The 14,543-nt window shown below is 37.2% G+C and overlaps 1 protein-coding gene across 1 annotated transcript in view; it reads left to right on the forward strand.

The window, feature by feature from the left end:
* Positions 1–13,030, forward strand: part of plpp4 (phospholipid phosphatase 4) — a 57,755-nt gene extending 44,725 nt beyond the window's left edge. The window contains exons 6-7 of the mRNA XM_086166077.1: positions 5,061–5,231; positions 9,485–13,030. Coding sequence (XP_086022203.1) covers positions 5,061–5,231; positions 9,485–9,693 — 380 coding nt within the window. The 3' untranslated portion in view covers positions 9,694–13,030. The remainder of the gene's footprint in view (positions 1–5,060; positions 5,232–9,484) is intronic.
* The last annotated feature ends 1,513 nt before the right edge of the window (positions 13,031–14,543 follow it).

Raw genomic sequence — 14,543 nt, forward strand, 5'->3', positions numbered from 1 at the left:
CATTCAGTTGATGGATTAAACCAGGGGAGGGCAAACTATGGCCAGCGGGCCACCTCTGGTTCATTGCTCTTTTTAATCTGGGCCGCCAAAGATTGGATCCATTGAATGATTTGATCAATGAATATGGGTACTCAAACAGGAAATTATTTCATTTTTGGAGCTACTTGAGAACACTTGAGAATTTTCCTGAGTTGAATGACACAGATTGGCTTTGTGATTTATCCTTAATTGTGGGGATACTAACACACATGTATGTACTGGACATGAAGCTACAAGAGAAAAAACGTTTTTTTCATGAAATGCAAGCAAACATCAGAGCCAACAAAACCAAGCTGGTTTTATTTTCAAAACAAATGTCAGACAATGTTCAGACAATGTCAGACGAGTTTGATATGTACTGTTAAGAAATTCATTTTTTATATGTATCGTATCTTGTGCTGACCCAGCCCATCTGTCAAATTTTAAAAGTGCGGCCCCTGAGCCAAAAAGTTTGCCCACCCCTGGATTAAACTGTCACATGAGGCAGAAAAAATGCTATGAACTCAATTGCTATGTTATAAAATCATGATGTAACATTATGAGCTGTCTAGAAAATGCTCAGATGAATCCATATTTTGCAAAAAACACTGGTTATAATGATTGTGCCCTGTGTCCTTTACACACATCGCTGAATTAAAGTTTATTTACAAAAAGTCAAAAATGATGCCGAATTGACTGAAAGATTTTCATAAAGTAGTAGTTCTACAGAACTACAAAGTAGTTCTACAGTTCAGTTATGTGAGTTATTAATTTCTTTCACAAATGGTGATAACTGTACATGTGGTATAATCATCCTAATTTCCAATCAATTTGTTTTATCATGTTCTGAATGCGAGAGTTAAAGCATGTACACGAGAATTCTTGTTATGGGAATTTGATCAATTTTGACAGACGGATTTCATCAGATGTCCCTGATTTTTGCTAAACTATCAAGCATGGACATAGATGGATTCATACATTAAACAGCAACTGGCACATTGTTTAACCTCAACCTAAACTATGATTACATCACATTGTGTAAGTGGTTGGGATGTAATTGAACTGTAAAAATGGTTTCATAGTCCAGGCCTAATTTCAAATGAATGCATTTATGTAATTCCGAAAGATCTTCACTGACATCTGCTTTCAAACAGAAATGCTTTGATGTGCTTGGCTGTGTCCCGTAAGAAAAGGCAAAGAGGGACACTGTTTTGCGATTCACTGCAGCACTGAGTATGGATTACATTTATCTGTGTGGCAGCTTTAAGAACCTTATAGTCCTAGACTTTGTGAAGAAAAGCGTTTGAAAGAACTGCAAGTTGGGGACCCAGGGAGCACCCATATGCCAGAATGTCTGGTGCACTGAAGAAATTCAATTTCCCGTCTGTGTCTATTTCCACCAGGACAGCACTTATTGGAGCTTGCATATACTATGTGGCTTTTGCACCAAAAAATGAAAAATGGGGAGGGTGTAGGGTTGTGATTAAATTGCAAAAGTGAATGGAGCCTGTATCATTGGTGCATCTGGGTGAAGCATAACAGCCCTTTTGGGTGGTTTGCAGCCCAAGACACTGCCCTGTAGGTAAAAGAGCAACTTACCATTAACAATGTCAATGATCTTATTCCTCTAGAATCAGCAAACATGTACTATACCACAAACTTCAGTGTTTGTTTGTTGGCTTCAAATATCCACAGTAGTATTGTTTTTCAAAGTTTCCCCAGGCCCTCGGATTTTCTTTGACCAAATGTACTTTTCTCCAAGAAAGAGAAAAAAACAAACTCCTGCTGACTCTCCGAACCACTTTACAGAGGTAACCATGATGCCCAAAGGATTAAAAGCTTCTGCTGCTAATTTATATTCCTGTCACCATCTTCTTTAGTGCATATTAAGCCTTTAGATATCATCAATTAATCTTCAATTTTAAACTGTCTATCATTTGAGGGTATATAACTAAATTATTCCTGTCAACTGAACTAATAATATCTTTGAATCCCTGCACCATCTTTTTCTTCCTTTATATTATCCATAGTTTGGCATGTCCATCATTTCAGTCTCGGGGGAACATCTTCACAAAGTGTTATCTCATATTTTACCATGCTCATTAAAGCAAACTTAATTTTTTTGCAGTAGGTTGAGGAACAGCTTGGGCAAGAGGTCTACTGCAGTTATGCAACACTAATAATGAGCTCCCGTTAGTCTCTTAATGGATGAGACGCCCTAAGTGCCAAAATGGCAGGTGAATATGCATCACTTCTGTCAAAAAGCAGAATGTTCCACATGTCACTATATTCATGGATTATTCAGGGGTTAAACCATGAGGGGAAGGCAGGTGAAGCCTGATTGCTCTTATGAGTGTGTAGTCAGACAGTATGTGTGGTAAATTCAGTGACAGATTTTGAACACATTGCCGATGCAAGAAAGAAAATGTTGCTTTTAAAATAGTGGATAGTCCAGAAAAGTAGACTATTCTCCCATACTCACCCGTTTTCCTGCCAAAGCTGAGTGCTTTTTTTCTTATTGCCACATACACACAAACACACAAATACTTTTATATGCTGTATGTAATTATTTAGTTACCTTTACAGCACCTGTATATTGAATGTAGAGTATGATTAATGTGAATTAGAATTGAATGAGCCCTGTACTTATGTACTGACAACATTGCCAACAGCTGAATAGTTTAAGAAGTCAACCATTTTCAGTAATGTTTATTCTGCTCATCCACAGGTTGCATTTGATAAATGGTAAATAAAAAAAAACTTTTTTAGAAGTAATCAAAAAGGTCTCATCTTTGCCTCAAACCAATATGTGCTGACAAGAATTACTGTAAATTTATGATATTCAGTTTTTTTTTGTCTTTCTTTCTCCAAACAGTTTGTTATTTTAAAATGCTTTTGAACTTCTGGGAATTACTTTTATTACATATTGGTTTCTTACACATGAATGGAATGTGTCTATTATGCTCTGACTTTTTAACTGTTGCCTCCTCCGTACAAACTTTTAAACCCACAACCTACTTTGGAACCCCATGTTTAATTAACAGTGAAAAACAGCCGTCTCATTGCACTCTCTGCTCTCACTAGGCAACACTGTCCAATGAGAATAATGTATCAAAGCTTTTCAGATGCATGAGGCAGATTTATCACCAAAATTAGTTTTCCTGTTTCTATTCCTCTGCCTGCCCTTTTTCGCTACCCTTTCAGTGCCGGTTACACCCAATACACATCAGATATCCTAATCTTCTCCATAGGTAGGTACTTTGCTAACTGTGAGATTTATTATTTTAGGAGTATTTTGGTCTTTGGTTTTGGTATTTGGTGTTTAAGAGTAGCACACATTCAAAGCTGTGTCTGCAAGAATCTGGTATTAAGCAGACAGAAATGATCTATCACATTCCACAGCCTGTCTATGAAATGCTCTTGGTCATCCTGGTTATGGCTGTCCATTGTAAAAATCTTGTTTTTTGGAAGTTGGACTCTGTAAGTTTTTCTTGGAAGATGTTTCAACAGTTCGTTGAAAAAGCCTTTGAACTAAAGGATAGGGGGCAGAATATCCTCAGGAAAATGATCAAAAATGTTGCCTCAACAGGCTTTTGCAACAAGAAACTAGTTGTCTGCCATACCTTTCACTATGTTGTTTTTATTCATAATTGGCCACATGTCTTCACAGCTTTCTGTTAGAAGCCTGCATCTTCAGCCTTTACATGGATAAAGTCTGAAAAAAATCTAACCAAGGGAATTTTTTTTACTTTCTTGTCTGAAAATCCATTGCAGGGTGGTTGATAATACACCAAGACACTTGCTGGCTTTTAGAATTTATGTGGAGATGGATATTATCATTATTTCTTGTAATGTGTGTTAAAGTGTATTATATCATGGTTGCACTGTTGATCCACATGCATGTATCCATCTGTGTGGATGTCTGAAATTAAGGATTATCTTCTTTTTTTCCATCTCCCACCATCTAACCCTATACTCTGTATCCTTAAATTAGGGACTCTACGGGAAGTATATTGTTTTGTACTGAAAGCATATATATGTATTTGTATATATATATATACTGTAACTAAGATTTTCCAACAGGTGCCGGTTTCTTTGAGACTAGAGGTACATCATTGAAATTGCAGGCAGATTTCTGAACTTCTTAGACCTTCAGACTTCCATGGTATATTCTTATAAAATGCTCTCGATAATGTTGTGAACAATAAGAACAGCTATGAACAGCAAATTGCTTCCCAATAAATTTGTCTGAAAACCTTCTGTACATGGAAAACTGATGATAATTTTAATTTCCACTTCAAAGAATCGTATTCATAATACATATTCAGATATATAATTGATCATCCATATTGCAATGATGGAGAAAAAAAAAAAGATTTTCCTCTCTTCTGTTATGATGAAGAAGCAGCTGGGGAGAAACCAGAATAATCTAGGATTTGGGATGTTTTGCAAGTGAATTGGGTCAGCGGTTTTTGGATCATTATGGATAATTTAGTTCCTCCAAATTAATGTTTTTGTTTTGTTTATGATTACTGCTATTAAAATTAATGATGCAGGCTTAGAGGATTTGAGACAAAGAGAGGCTATCCAAAAGTGAAATGAATGGCCATCGAGGTTGGCCATTTCGCAAGGCTGTGAAATTTGGATTACCTTGGACATGATCCCAAAACAGTGGGAGATTCTCAGAGAGAAAGTTGTAAGGTTCATTGTAACATGATTAGGATATTATATGCCACTGGGTGTCAATTAATGTTCAAGCTGTGTTTATAATTTCTCTTTTCCCATATGTGCTGATTCCACCGGCTGAATTGATTTGTTTGATTAATAAAGCCCCCAGTGAATTACATTTCCAACTACAGGCCCTGTATTAAGCTATTAACCTCTTCCAGCAATACCAGCATACATGGGTTTTTACCATCTATAATATTTTTCAATGTTGTGTAATGTTGGGTTCATCAAAAGGAAGAATAATCATAACAGCAACAGGAAATGATTAGTGCTATCTGAACCTACTAATGCCCCCTTTCTCTTCTCCTTATCAGTTGCCTTCTCTGGTCTTGGCTTCACCTCCTTCTACCTGGCAGGGAAGCTGCAGTGTTTCACTGATCAGGGTCGAGGCCGTAGCTGGCGTCTCTGCGCCATGGTGCTGCCCCTTTACAGTGCCATGATGATTGCATTGTCCCGGACCTGTGACTACAAACACCACTGGCAAGGTCAGACCTTGGCTCAAACAGAAGTCAGGGCGCAACTCATTTTCATTGCATCATATTCACACTTGGTGAGGCATAAAAGTTTTTTTCTACAGGGTACAGTGATGTTGTTGATGTGTTACCCCAGGGCCAGTTCTCATCACTAAGCATTTAGCTCAACTTGATACACTTACGTTAAATCCAAATTAGATACACAATTCATGTCTTAGGATTCCATTTTGAAAGGGTTCATGATTACAGCCCCAATCCATTTATCCTCCATTTTCATATAATTGCTGGTCCGATCACCAGCTTAAACTGTACAAATGGCTACTACAGTGTGATATAGCCTTTTGGTGTGACAATATTTGAGTCTGGGAGGCTATAATCACACTTACCGCAAAAGCCCAATTACACTAAATAGAACTACTGGCATTCCTACTTCTAGTTCTATTACTGGCTACACTTCCTTAGACGGTCTACATAATTATGTCTTTTTGCAGTATTATAGAAGAAAGAAGAAATGCATAATGCATAATTACATTATATATGGGCAACGTGAATATCCTGTATGACAAATACTTAGATATGATGTCACTATTTTAGAAAATGTTGTTCAATGAAGCCCAAATGAGGGCTGGATTGGTAGATTGAGGTAGATTATGTATCTCTATTTGGTGCCCCCTCTGAAGTCCACATGGGTTTACACAAAAGTTTGCCTACTGATGTTGCTTAAAATGCATGAATTAACTTGTAAGATCTATATTGAGAAGGGCCAGTTGAAATTCACACGGGGAGTTTCCAACCTCCTCTCAAGCAACTAAGGTGAATCTTGACTATCACTTAAATACATGATAAAACTATTGGAAAAAAGTCAATAAACTAATACATCTTTTTGAATATTATTTCTGATTCACTTTGGTCATTGTTTTACAGATCATTTATAAGGCAAAGTCAGGGTGATGGTCATTACATCTGTAGTCATATGCTTTCCTTAACAGAACATGACTTAAGGACATGATCAGGAATGCAAGAGAATTGTGTTCATGCAGTGAATGTGGATGAACAGTGTGCTTGATCCTTGAAACTTGATCCAAAGAATAACAATTATACTTTATGTATTTTTCTGTTATTTGTAATTTACTGGCTTAGATTAGAGTAGGAGAGCATTTAAGATAAGATAAGATAAGATAAGATAAGATAAGATAAGATAAGATAAGATAAGATAAGATAAGATAAGATAAGATAAGATAAGATAAGATAAGATAAGATAAGATAAATGTAACCAGAGAGACAGTTAGAAGACAGAAGATAGCAAAGACATCCACAAATAAATAGACAGCAGGAAGAACAATAACAGCAAAACATCAGGGATAAGAATGGACAACAGAATGGAACAGTAAGGGTGAAAAATAGACAACCAAACCTAAACGACAATAGCAATGACAAGAAATAAATAAAGAAACAAAAATAGGCAAGATGCGTCCGGGCTGGGACCAACAAGGATTAAAAAAAGACAGCAGAGTAAGGGCATGACATGTTAATTCAAATCCTTGGAAAGAAAATGACAATGGCAGCCGGCATGGTATAAAGGGACTTGAGGGTGACAGTAAAGGGGATTCACACCATATACTCACATTAGAGAGAATCTGATGTGTTACGATGGCAGCCATGTCATAGGGTGTTGATTAGTTTCAAACTGCCATATGTATGCCAGGAGCATGGTAGCAGCTACATCGCTCAACCCTTTCATCAAAAAAATAAAAAAAATATTTCCATCACCAGCACACCACATTGTTATTAAACCCTGACCATGTCTCTATTACCTCTGCATTTAGAAGCTCTACACACTGCCTTTTCTCTCCCTGCCCCCAGCAGAATGCCCTTAAAAGGAACAGTAATCCAGTTAAACCTGAAAGGCTCAAATCTGCACTCAATGTAAATACAAGCTGGGGGCCCCATTACACTGACTGTTGAGCAATACTTGATGAAAACTATCCCTTTGCACCCTTTTGGTGCACTCTGTCTGAGACATGTAGGCCAGGCATCCTTTAATTATCACAGCGCAGCCACCAGCCACCAAAGGCACAGCTTATTAAATCTACTTGAAGGTGGTCAATGAAGTGTTAACCAAGCAATCTCCTTCATGTTAGAATGCCTGTATGGTGAAAATGGATGTTATATTACGTTTTATCTCACCCAAAGGAAAATATTAAACTTCAGTGAGACTTACGGAAAAATTTAATTTTCGATAAAAAAGGAATATCATTCAATTACTACAGCTGATAACAGACGTCATTTTGGTCTGCTCTTAGCTGTGTCACTTCAATAACCATTATTCCATTATATTTAATGTGTAGACAAGTACAGAAGTAGACAAGTATCTACTGATAAAGATTGAAACTGCTCAGCATACTCCAACATCTTGAAAAGTGTAAGTCGTGTTTCAGTGTACCTCACGTTTGGCCAATATTTCTCAAAATCTTGACTGCCTGCATGACAGACAATTCAATTTTTTTTTTTCTTTTTTGTTGTATCCATTAGGCATTAAATGAATGGACAGGTTAGGCCGGTTAGGTTGGGCAGGTTAATTGGCCAGATGTGCAGCAGAGACTGAATGACTGTCTGTCTGTATATGTGGCCCTGCAATTGACTGGCGATCAGTCCAAGGTGTACACGCAGCCCCTCATCCGATGGCAGCTGGGATTGGTTCCAGCACCCTGCGACCCTGAGTAGGATAGATGGATGGATGGATAGATAGATCTTCATTGTTTGATTGTGTTTTCTACTTGGCTAATTTGTGTTCCTGCATTTCCAGTTGTCTTTCTATTTAAATAAAAGTTAAATGTATCAACTAAGAGAGAAGAACCTTTTTTTTGTTTTTTGTTTTTTTTTTTTGGTTACATGTTTCAGCAGTAGGATTCTAAATTACCACCACAAGGCTGTGTGAATATTTAAGTCTTGGAACTCAGTGGTTATTATACTGACAACTATCATCCACACACATCAGGACATGGATAATAGCTTTCCTTTCTTTTTGTCTGTATACATAAGTGTCAGAATTGCAGCTTGAGAGTGATATTTAGAGATAAGAGATTGTCAATATGACCTGGTAGCTTCTGAAGTAAGAGGTATCACTCAGTTATCGCCTACAAGGGCTGATGTGTGAAAAAAGTTTAAATGTGTTTGCATATGGAGTTCCTTTATAGACATCATAAATGTCATGGTTCATATAATGAGAGGAGAGTAGCATCATTTGTTCTGAGTATGTTAACTACCAATGGTGCCTCTGACATACTGCGGCTGTCTTCCAAATCACCAAGATCCAGGCAGTGATGTCTGGGTGAAATTGCCTACCCAGCGGCTTATCTCTCAGGAGGGTGGGTTGAATGCTGCTGAAGGCACTGAAAAAGTCAAAGAAAGGCTCTCTGGTTTCCTCCCACAGTCCAAATATATGCAGAAGGTTAAGTGAAAATGGCCCTGTGTTTGCATGTTTGCGATGAGAGATTGAATGGTTTTCTGTCTCTATATGTGGCCCTGTGACTGACTGGCTGAGCGACTGTACTACAAATCTCAGCCAAGGACAGCTGGGATAGGCTCCAGCTTCCCCCGCGACCTAAATGTATAGATAATCGATGGATGGAAGGTATCCTCATACTTTGATGATATGCAGCATTAAATCCTTGCTATTGTGAATCTAAAAGCATTGGGATTGGATGTGATTTCCTTTTCATAGGAGGTTTTCTGGCCCAATTGCTTTCTATCATTTCTCCTTAATTTGGTCTTGGAAAATATGGCGGAATGTACATTATATTGCGGCCAATTGTTGGTCACATAAGATCAAAAGACTCCGGCCATGCTTGTTGCGCACAGGTATCTGACAATTATCATAGCAAAATCTCTACCAGGCAAAAGTATGTTATGACGAGCAAAAAGGATAAATAGGTTGACGGGACAGCTGCTGCTCACAGAAAAACATGATTCTTTATCTTAATTCCAGGTTGCATACATGGTGAATTACTGGACTAAATGAAAGAGATGTTCCTCCAGTAGATATAGAGCCAAGTATAATACAAACAACAATGTAATTGATGGTAGAGTGACCAGTTACGTGCACATTATCAGCGCTGCCAATCAGTTTATCTTCATTACTCACTCATGCCACATATTCATTCAGAAACACAAAAACATTGATTGTGTTTCACTAATTCTACAAATTTTAAGACCAGCTGTCATTTAGCCTCCTTCCTGAAACTTTTTTCTTTTTTACTTTACAGATGCTTTTGTTGGAGGATTGATTGGGCTGCTATTTGCATACATCTGTTACCGCCAGCACTACCCACCCTTTCTGCACATGGACTGTCACCTTCCATATGCAACCTTGGCTGCCATTGCCCAAACCCCATCTCATCCCCAGGATGACCCGCAGCCTACTGACAATGCAACCAGCCTTCCCCTGGAGGGCCTGACTGAAGGGCCAGTATGACTAGTGGCCACCATCGAGGCTACTACTGACAACTTCACCAAGCCACAGGGCCAACCTTCCTTTTCCAAGTGACTGATTAGGTTTTGTAAACACTCCAATGGATGGTAACACACTTCATTCATCTCTATGCTTTTACACTCTATCCCAAAAACATCCCAATTCTTTTGTATCTGTGCTTTTTCAAATGTCTTGCTTGCTGAGCAGTTATGAGAGTTTATATTTTAATGTGAATAAAAAAGAGGTATGTATAAATGGTGGACATCTCCAGGGGAAGAACAGAAACAGAAAATTGAGAACTTGAGGAAATTGGATCTAGGATTCAGATGCTTCTGGCTTTTTAAATTTTTTTGTTTTGTTTTTGTTTTTTTTTTCTCCTTTCCGAGAAATTATTCCAAGGATAGTTGGATTATAGGCAACTGGTCTTGGCTGCAACTCAGCCCTGTTCTTCCAGGGACCTTCTTGGAGAAGCATTTATCTTTAATGACTATGGGTCTGTACTGTAATTTTTACATTACATTACATTACAGTCATAATTTGAAATGTTATTAGATACAGCGATAATAACTGCTTGTTTAAAAGAATTATGTGTTAATATTCTAAACAGCTACCCCTTGTCAACCCCCATTGCATTATAACAATTAGGTATTTAATTGGCCATATGCGTCACAATACCACAAAGGAGCCATGATATCACTTTGGGTTTGCTCCAAATGTCTGAGTCCTTCCTACTTCCCCATGCCTAAGCCTTGCCACCAGAAAAAATGCTATTGGTAGAAACAAACTCTTTTCACATACCATGTTTATTTCATTTATGTTTTTTTCATGTCTTTATCCTAGATGAGCGACAATAATAAAGTGGACGCCAAAGACTTATAGTTTCCTCCTGTTTGGATGGTGTAGACAACATCATTCTTTATCAAAGAAGATGACAGTGAGCAGGACTGTTGGTTCCCTATCATCCAAAAAGCAATTTGTACCCTCTTATAAGTTTTGCCAGAAATGATGGAAAATATTGTTACTTTGGTGGCCGTCTTTTTATTTCTCATACTGGTACAATTAAAATTTACCTCTAAACCACTTCACACGGGAAATAAATACAATAAATACATAATTACACTGGGAAGCAACAGAATAAACAGCAGACACACAATTCTAAAATGAGTTTTGCTGTTTTACCGTCTTGTCTGGATGTAATGCAGGCCTATTTTACCATCGGTCTGTCTTCTCTATCAAAAGAACTTTAATGTTTGTTGACATCCAGACACCCATTTGCCATCCACATTATTTTGGTCACGATTTGGCTCAAGGCAAAGGAAAAATGAGGAAAGCTCTTTGTTCACCCTCATTTCACTCCATTAGTTAGCCTCAGTCATCATAAAGACTTACATCACACACATAATCCTTTGGCACAGTCTCAACATCTTGTGTGGGGGTGTTTTTGTTCCTTGTGTGCATCTTGCATGTAGGTCTTGACAAGGCCAATCTCACACCAATGCAATACAAAAAGAAATTCAGGGAAGAATGAATCTTTCCTGCCATATTCACTAGAGGGGAAAAAGTGCTCAGCACCGCACATCGGACATTGTGACAGCACTAGATAATATTGGGAACTGACTGGAGAACAGATCACGTCATTCTAGATTTACAGAGTCTTTTGGCAGTGGTGTGAATACCTGTGTGAATGACTGGAACTTTGAGGCAGGTTTTAGATAAAATTGTATTGGGATAGATCTGTGTTTGGTTGACTTGGTGACCTAATGTTTGTATTTTGTCATTTACTTTTCCTATTTGATGGAACATTGTATATTTAAAAGATGTTCAGAAGTCCTGTCTGTGAGAGTATTTTTGACCCCCTTGAGTTTCCCTTGTTTTCATTTCTTTGTTGATTTGATTTGATTTGATTTAGTTTGGTGCTATAGATACATTTGTAGCAGTAGGTCTCTTTTTCTCAAATGACAGATGTATCATATTGAAATTAAAAAGCCAATTTTATACAAAGAAAAAGTAATCATATATACTACCAGATTCATAACAGCATTGTGTGTTTCCTTTTCTACATTTATTTTTCACAGACATTTCATCATTCCAGGGACTGAGTTTCCTTAGAATTAACATTACAAAAGAAAATTGTAATACATTTCAATGATTAGATGTTTGAAGAAAAAAATCTGTAAGACTGATATTTGTTCATGGCATGCCAGTTCCATTTGTGAGAAAAGCCAATTTTCTATGAATAAGCATGTCCGGCCTTGAGAACCAAGTGAGCTGTGTTTTGCTGTTTCTATACTCCTTGTGCATTACAGGATTGCTGCTGTGTGAAATTTTTCCATGAAAAAAAGATAGAACCCCACAGTGATGTATATGGTTTTACATGTGATCAGCTGTTTGTTGCTGATGAGGCCGGGAAATCTGGGCCACAAAAAAATGAAAAAATAAAAAAAACAACCTAGAGAGTAATCAATATTTGAGGCTGTGTAGAATTACGAAGTCATAATAAAGGGTTAGAAAAGTATAATTTATATCTGTCTTTTTTTCATTTCAAAAAATGATTTTTGTGTCATCATGCTAGACAGAGAAGTCAGACTTCTTTAATGCTGCCCGGACACCACTGGCATATTTGCTGTAATTATTTTCTAGCTCGGTGAGCAGTGTCATCCATCTGGACAGAAAAAAAACAATACTGGAAAATCTCCATTCATGAATGGCCCCAAAACTACCGTCAAATTTCAACACCTGTTGCCAACATTTATTCAAGTCTCAACATATGAGCCAAGCGCTGTAAGTTGATACAGCTAGAAGTGACACACAGTTCAAAGCATTGTTGTAGCATTGTTTGTGGAAGTCAAGGATTTTAGTTTTAAAACATTTAAAACATATATCTGTTTCTGTTATGATTCTTTAACTGTGCCTTGTTGATTGCTTATCTTGAGTTTCTGCACTGCCAAAATATTTTCAACTTTAAAAGGTGCCAAGCACAGTCTGTTCTGAAGTCAGTCCATTGCTGGCTATTGGAAAGTTCAAGTATAAGATCTGACAGCCAGCTGTGAGCAGGAGATAAAAATTTTCAAGAAATTATAGACACATACAGGCTAGTACAGTCACAATAGTATCTGCAAGTCCACCAAGGTCAAGGCCGTATGATTGACATTCTAAATACGTTAGATCAATCAGATGCCATCCTGGTTAATTTACCCTTTGCGCATATTATTTGTAAAATTGGATTAATTAAAGTAGCAGTAAACTTTAATCAACATAAAATCCCTGGCGCACACACACAGAATGTTGAGGAAAGACATTCACTCTTTGCACTCAATAATTCAATTCAGTTCTACCCATAAAAAGCAGAGAGGAGACATCAATTATATAATCTTATTATTATTATTATCGTTGTTATTATTGTTAACAATTATAATAATAATTACAATGATAACTTATTAACTTATCACGATAATAATAAGATAGGACGATCAGTAACATATTCCCAGAGCATTTATGCCCATGAGAATCACTCTCAACCATAAGTACAGAATTTAACAAAAATTAGCCAATGTTATATAGTGTATTTCTCAATTGGTTTTACATTTTCCAATACATAAATGTTGAATAAAAATGCATAGAATGAAGCTCTTCCCCAACCTTTGGAACAGGGAGGCATGAATTTTCAAGCCTTTTTTCTCATCTCGAAAAAAGAGGTGTTACAAGGCTAAAGACACAAACTACAGATAAGATGATGGGATTATATATATATGCAGCAGTGCAAAAGAGTAGCATCCTTTCATGTGGCCCTAACAAGATAGTGGAGTATGTTGTAATAGGATCACTGGAGAGGTCCATGTGTCTGAAGCTGAGGGAAAAATATAGTTTCTTAGCCAAATGAAACTTAGTACCAACCTCAGATCCAGTTGTGTCTAATTCAACAAGGACAAAAATAGACTTCACTACATAGTGGACTATTTTATTATAATACTTGAAATACTATTAATACACTTTTGCTTGGAATGCTACTCTTCCACTATGGCTTCAGGATATCAAACTTGCCCGACTTATGTGTTGAAATTACTACCAGTTGATCTTTTACTCCTTTACTGGCAAGGACTCAACTAACCTTCTTTGGTCTGAATTTTGTGCACTAATCAACATTATTCTTTTGAACATTGGTGGCAGGATTTTTTGTGTGCAGCCTTGCAACAATATATATCAACACTACAAAACATATGTTCTCAAATACATTTCAAACTACCTTGATGAATTGTTAGAACAACCGTTGGAACAGACTATCTTCTCAGGGTCATTCATACATATATATTGACAATTGCTTACAAGTGACACAGTTTAAAACCAGGTATAATCATAGTTTTTAAAGTTTCTGCACTGAACGGGTCACAATCTTGGCAGGAAATTATCTGGATGGCAAAGCACTCTCATCGCTACGATTCCTTTATCCAATGTGATGAACAAGAAAAGAGATGGAAGCAATACAAACCATCCAAACAATGTTTATATGATTTTTCTTTTCTTGGAAGATGTGTAGATTAACTATTGACATGATTTAAATGTTATTCACCATGTACAGAGCTGCCTTGAATGTATTTCCTCTGCAAACATCTGTGGCCTACTGCCATCAGTTAGATGCCTGAAAGTGTTTCACAAGTGGCTTCTTCAATAATGTGCTGAAAATATAGACCTGTAAATAAAGCTTCGTGCTTTTGCAATAAATTGATTTGCCGTAATGACAACAAAAATTAAAGGGGCTGCCAAGTATCACATCTGATGAGATTTCTGACATACCATGATGGTTTCACCTGTTATTGTATGGGGATGATAATTATATACATTGTTCGACTACATAA

This window comes from Fistularia commersonii, chromosome 2 (assembly GCF_037954325.1).
Source record: "Fistularia commersonii isolate RoL2024-O1a breed Wild chromosome 2, RoL_Fcom_v1.0, whole genome shotgun sequence".
Classification (NCBI taxonomy): domain Eukaryota; kingdom Metazoa; phylum Chordata; class Actinopteri; order Syngnathiformes; family Fistulariidae; genus Fistularia; species Fistularia commersonii.